Source organism: Lobosporangium transversale (genome assembly GCF_002105155.1).
Source record: "Lobosporangium transversale strain NRRL 3116 chromosome Unknown BCR41scaffold_23, whole genome shotgun sequence".
Lineage (NCBI taxonomy): Eukaryota > Fungi > Mortierellomycota > Mortierellomycetes > Mortierellales > Mortierellaceae > Lobosporangium > Lobosporangium transversale.
This window is the reverse complement of record NW_019029001.1, coordinates 122,063-128,167: the sequence shown is the minus strand read 5'-3', so window position 1 is coordinate 128,167 and position 6,105 is coordinate 122,063. Positions and strand designations below refer to the sequence as shown.

Below are 6,105 nucleotides of genomic sequence, written 5' to 3'. Positions count from 1 at the left end.
TACTGTCATTTTCTTGCAACTTTATCAGTTTCATGAAAACAGAAGACATATTGCATCTCTTGATCATTACCATCATCGGGATACCATTCCTCCTTATCATCAAACTTAGGGGCCTATATGGGTGATTTGTACTGAGATTGTGTTACGTATCTTCTATTCACTGCAATAACCGACCATGTCCAAAAAATAAATTAGCGTTGAAGTTGGTTCTCCATCATAACCTCCCATGCCTGCGTAGTTTGGATTTTGCTTCATTCTTCATCCAAGCAAAGCTCCTAGCTAGAATTGAGGGTCCATTTCTTGAGCCAGATCAATAGCATCACCCGGATGTTGGGGAGGTATACAGTCGCCAGAAAGCTTTGGTTTCTGTAGCACCAAAGCCGGGTTAGCAGCTCATAAAATCCTCTTGGATGAGAATGAATCCAATGATCTTATCATGGTAAGAATAAAAAAATAAAAATAATACCTAACCCCTTGGAACTTGAAGGCGACACGTGGAATGCTTATAACATATAAAGTAGAGCAGTGTTGAACACATTGTACACAGCAAGAGGACAACTAATTGTCTTTGTTATCAACATCGATTTCTCTCATTGGGGTCTACGCCTCTGGCAGGTCCACATGATTTTGAGCGTTAACAGTGAGCAAAGCAGGAAGGAACATGGTAGCATCCTTTTTTGTATTTAATAATTCAAGCCATAATTACGAATATAGTTTCCAGACTAAGTAGCCATGAGAACCATGCTGCTTACCAAGCGGCATATCCAAACAATGAGCTTCATAGGTCCAATGTATGCTGTTTGCGGATGAAATCCGTATATGTCTCTTATTCATGTATTCTAGATATTTTTTCTGATTAGCGATGATGTGCCTCTGCTAACGCTTCGCACCACTGTACGTCTCTCCAACAGGCGGTATCCAAATGATCCAATTGTCGATGACGATCACCGCTCAGGCCATGCATGGCTGCCTGTAGGATCTGAAGGGAATCGCCATGGCTCACCAAAACGATCCATGTCTCCCCGTGCTCTTGCTCTTGTTCATCCGGAAGACTCGACAATGGTGACGATACCTCGCGATTTTTCATTTCTTTGCATTCGTGGTCTCGAATAACATCCGTCATTCGTTTCGTCACACTCACGACACTCTCTACTCCATATCGCTCATGAAAAGGATTAAAGGCATCCTCGCGCCAGACCCTCGCGTACAATTCGTCTGAGGGTGTTTTCATCTCAAACTCTCCAAAGAATCGCTCTCTCAAATCCATACATAATTCCGGTTCATCTTTATTTTCCATCACGATCATGCGGGTGGTTTCTGGTGATCCGGCTTCCTTACTTTTTTTAAAGGTCGTCTGAAGCTCTCGAAGGATAATACTGGCAGTTTGGATTGTTCTTTGAAATGGTGAGGTCAAGATCTTGATCTTAGCTTTCTGACCTGCCTTGGTGGATTCAAGAATGAAGTTTGACAATGATCTTGCTGACTAAATGTAAATTGAGTCATAGACTATTAGCATATGATTGATTAAAAGGCATGCTTTTCCTAATTCTGAACAGGAATATCTTTCATTACCGATGCGACCTCTTGTTTGCCTCTATCTGACAAACCAAAGCCTGTTCCTAATGGTCCGCCGGAGGTTCGAGCACCGTTCTCGAGTGATGATACGATCCTAGATTCCTGATTAGCCAGGGAATGGCCATGGCGAAATAGAATGAATTTCATGATGTGTGCATGTTCATGTGATAATTATGCATTTCTATAAAAACTCACAGTCGTCATATTTAGTAGAAGACTACCCTTAAAAGGATCTCGTTTCTCTCATTTCTCCGACAAGGAACGCTTTATTTTCTGAATTTAATTGAGAAGAACAGATAATGAAGAGTCTACATCATTCGCTGATAATTTTGCTGTTTCAAAATCTATTGCCATTGATCCAGGTGTTGAACATCTCCAACGACTCCTCAGGCTTATCATAGGGTAACATGTGACCACCCCCAAAAGCACGGAGGTAGGTCAAAGGGCCGGACGAACGGACATCGCCAGCATGCTGGCCATTTGCAATCCACTTCTTGTCACTCTTCTCCTGCATCTTGCTCTGGCCAGCCCATGGCAAGGCAATTGCCCAAGCCTTGTTACCCATCCAGTTGCAGATGAAGTCCGCATCACCAGAATACAGCAAGACACGGACACCATCGTGGAGCAAGTCAGGAACCATCAAGTGGAAAGGCTTCATCCAGTCACCTTGAAGCATAAAGCGCATGTTGATCTGCATATTGCATGATTTGTACTCATCAACCTGAGCACCGAGCTCCTGCTTAACATCATCTCTATTAAGATAATCTTGAATGGCATCCAAGATAGGGTAGCACAATCCTCCACCGCCCTCACACTTCTTGCGAACATCATAGGGGTTCTGTCCAGATTGCTGATAGGGGGCGATCATCTTGCTGTTGCAGTATGAGGCTGCGGGCAAGCAGCGGAATACAGAGTTGGTGTCATAACAAGCCTGGATTAAATCAGCACAGGTGTCATACGCGGCAGTCATCTGGTCGCACTGAGCATCGCTCAAGACAGGGCCGTAAGAGTTTCTGCAAGCCATCTCTGGGTAGTACTCGTACTGAGTCTTGGGATCTGTCAATCCATTACCAATCAAGAGTGATGCCAAGTTAATATGTTGAACACCAGGAGCACGATACAAGGGAATAGCGAGCTTCTTGTTATTGTCGTTGATTTCTTTGCCAATGGCTGGGATGTAGTGCCCCGCATAACTCTCTCCAGCAATGTGGAAGTCCAGACGCTGGTACTCAGGGAACTCCTTGAAGAAGACCTGAAGCAGAGCATAGACATCTTTGGCAGCAGTGAAGGTGTTGGAGACAGAGTCGCCGTAGGAATATCCAACATTGGTGGGCTGGTCCAAGAAAATGATAGACGAATTGGAGTTCCAAGAATAAGGGTTATAGACGGTATCAGATCCATCCTCCTTAACACTACAAGGGCCTAACTCCATGAATAATCCAGTAAGAGACGAGCAGCCTGGACCGCCATTGAGCCAGAGAGTCAGAGGATCCGATTTGGGCTTGTTGCGAGACTCGAAAAACCAGAAGAAGAAATGCTTATCGCTTCCGACATCAAGATATCCAGAATACTACACATAATAAACAACATGAAGGATTTGTTACTAACAACTGATGCAATGCATAACAGCATAACATTGTGTGATCCCCCTGTTTCCTCATCTATTCATCTATTCACTGCTAAGGGCTCTTAACTCAAATAGTTTTTTTTTTTTTTTTTTTTTTTTTTTTTTTGGCGAGTGATATCAGATATCACCATTACTGATGTCGCACCCTCAAAGACTCCTATTTATATACACACGCTTAAAAAACTTGACTTCGGGATTCATGGCGAATACACCATTCATATTCATAAACACGCGTAACAATAGCAGCAAAAAAAAAAAAGTGATACATATAGTAGGATAGAAAGCAAGCGCAAGATGAAAACAGGTGACAAGATGGACAGGAAAGACAAAAAAATAATAACATAAGGATCATGGAGACGCGGATCCAGATAATTCCCTAAGACTCCTTACTCATATACCCATATCTCTACAAGTCTGCTTTCTTCTTCTCATGCGATAATTTTAATCATTTTACCTGCTTGACATGAGGGTCACAAAGCTTGGGCTCCTTTAGACGCATCTGTACGCCAGGGAAGCTCTCGTGAGTGAGAGTGCGGGCCCATTCTGTGGCCTTGCCAACTTTGGACTTGAATTTGTCGGAAAGGTCGTCAAGGACACCGTGGACCTTTTCCTCAATATTATCCCAATTGAATTCGAGATCACGAATGCTCTGGTCCACAAAGTGGTCAGCTTCATTGAGGAGTGAATTGAATGAATCAGGCGCGGGTGCAGGCGATGCTTGAGCAGTAGGAGAAGAGAAGAGTAAAGCAGAGGTAGCAAGCGAGAGCACGCAAGCGACAGCGATGCGCTTGGAGAGACCCATGATGGATGAAATATAAGCGTTGTTCAAGTGGGCAGTTGAAGGCGAAGATGAAAAAAAAAAAAAAACAAGGCGTGAGTAAAAGTGGAGAAAGAGGAGAGGAGCAAGAGAATGTGGGAATGAAGAAAAAGGGAGAATCAATTAATATCTCTTGGTCACACTTTTGCAACGGTATTCAACCCCATAAATGGAAATGAAAGAATATCGTTTGATGCTATTTGAGAGAACACTTAGACACTTAGCTATCTGATCACCTGAATACAAGATTGGGTTCCCAAAGAAAACTAAACATTAACGCATAGAGTGTGTCAGTATACTTGTGGCCCATACGGATGAGGCATGTCAACATTTATTTATTCACAGTTGTTCTCATCATTTGGTTATGAACGTATTTTATTCTGATGAAAGAGCATGCATGTCACACAGAGTTGGTACTCAATCATTATCATTCATGTTCGTGAGAATCTTGCTAATCGTCTCAAAGACTACTAGAATTTGATGGTCGGTAGCTCTTGTAGCGATTAGAATAAGGAAATTCAAGGCTCCTCTCTACCCTTTGCTTTCTTCTAGGTCGTTCGCTTCAAGGAACATGGCGAGATATGGCTATCCAAGCCAAGGTTAGAAGGCGCAAAAAGCTTTTTATTATTGTTCTTTATTATCATCATTATTTTTTCACTTAATAGATTATGTTGAACGGCTTTTGGTGAGTTCATGAGATCGTGAGAAGAAAAGGTCAAATGAGTTGCATTGTCAGCACCACTCACGTTTCGTCCCTGTTATGATGTGCTGACAACTGAAGTAAAGGAATAGGTGGATATAACAACTACACAAGTACCGGCTGCAGTAACATCGTTATTCCCGGGCTTTGTTTTGATCTTGATCCCCTTTAGCATACGACGACTGTTGCATCTTATTGTAGAGTTTGTCATGATCCTGTTGTGCCTTCGAAACCGTATCTTTGCTCAATTGCACGCCTGTGACACGACTGCAGGCTTCAAGGACCTTGTCTGCGTGCGTGATGTCGCCCCACACCCGCTCGATATGTTCATATGCAATACCTCCATCATTACTCTGCACCACAAAGAGCCCTCCGAGTATACTATTCAATTGAGTGTATTGTATTGTTGTTGGAAGTTGTGTCAATGACATGTTGTACAAGTGATATAAACTTGCTTTTCCATCAATCAAAATAAGTTTACAGTGACTTACTGTCCATCGCCTACGAAGTTACCCTTAACGCCTGACCTCTTGTTCCGCACCAGATTCCTCCAAAATGTTGGTCGAAGCATCTGTTCCCAGCTTCCTGTGCGCATACGACCTCCGCTAAAGTGATTTGTCAATTATTTTTCGTTGCAGTTTTATAAGCTTACCGTAGTATTAATATGGATTAGATAGTCATATTATCACTCTCTTACCCAAATGCCTTGTAGAAGCCTTTCTCAGGATCAAAATAGACTTTTCCATGCCAGAATTCCTTTTGAAAGATATCTGAGCCTTCTTTCTCATGTACAATGCACACTATTTTCATGCCCTAATTATTTTGTCATCATGAAACAAGTATTAGTATTGTAGAGTACAACAAAGCATTGACCACCAACAATATTTGTGTTTCTTCTCTTATCTGTTTACCAAATTTTCCTCAATGATTTGCCGATTTTCGTGGAATATTTTGGCCTCCTCTCTACAGAACTGGCATCCAGGACGACGGATCACTAATCAAACCAAATAAGGACGTAAATCCGTGTTCAGATATAGTGTATGTGTGCCGATTCGAAAAAGTAACTGGGATTGCAACTTCGATATCTTTGTACCAATGATGATAGTAGGCTGGTACTTCCAGAGCTCGTATGAAGGGAAAGATGTTTCTGTCGATACATCCAGAAAGTCAACAAGCGTGACATCCCTAATGTCGCTGTATTTAGTCTTGATTCTGCTTGATATCGACATGAGCATTAAGAAAATCAAAGAATTGGCTTCGTAGCAAAAGTAGAAGAGAGAAAGACAGTGTATTGTATTGTGGATCAGCTTGTATTTATACGATGAATAAATAAGCCATTTCATTGACTGACAAACTAACAATCAAAGAGGACTACCACATTAATCA

At 42.1% G+C, this 6,105-nt stretch overlaps 3 protein-coding genes across 3 annotated transcripts; all 3 read right to left on the bottom strand.

Moving 5' to 3' along the window:
- Positions 1–666: 666 nt before the first annotated feature.
- Positions 667–1,742, bottom strand: BCR41DRAFT_422854 (histidine phosphatase superfamily). Its single transcript, XM_022030213.1, has 2 exons — positions 1,573–1,742; positions 667–1,483 (listed from the first exon to the last, which is right to left on the bottom strand). Exons 1-2 carry the CDS (start codon positions 1,720–1,722, stop codon positions 857–859), a joined length of 777 nt encoding a protein of 258 aa, XP_021880416.1. The 5' UTR covers positions 1,723–1,742; the 3' UTR covers positions 667–856.
- A 69-nt stretch (positions 1,743–1,811) lies between these two features.
- BCR41DRAFT_337632 (Alpha/Beta hydrolase protein) lies at positions 1,812–4,068 on the bottom strand. Its single transcript, XM_022022082.1, has 2 exons — positions 3,657–4,068; positions 1,812–3,145 (listed from the first exon to the last, which is right to left on the bottom strand). Exons 1-2 carry the CDS (start codon positions 4,002–4,004, stop codon positions 1,913–1,915), a joined length of 1,581 nt encoding a protein of 526 aa, XP_021880415.1. The 5' UTR covers positions 4,005–4,068; the 3' UTR covers positions 1,812–1,912.
- Positions 4,069–4,651: 583 nt separating this feature from the next.
- Positions 4,652–6,021, bottom strand: BCR41DRAFT_355453 (AhpC/TSA antioxidant enzyme-domain-containing protein). Its single transcript, XM_022024488.1, has 5 exons — positions 5,813–6,021; positions 5,631–5,713; positions 5,417–5,532; positions 5,211–5,324; positions 4,652–5,100 (listed from the first exon to the last, which is right to left on the bottom strand). The coding sequence occupies exons 1-5, from the start codon at positions 5,952–5,954 to the stop codon at positions 4,854–4,856; spliced, it is 702 nt and encodes a 233-aa protein (XP_021880414.1). The 5' UTR covers positions 5,955–6,021; the 3' UTR covers positions 4,652–4,853.
- Positions 6,022–6,105: the final 84 nt, after the last annotated feature.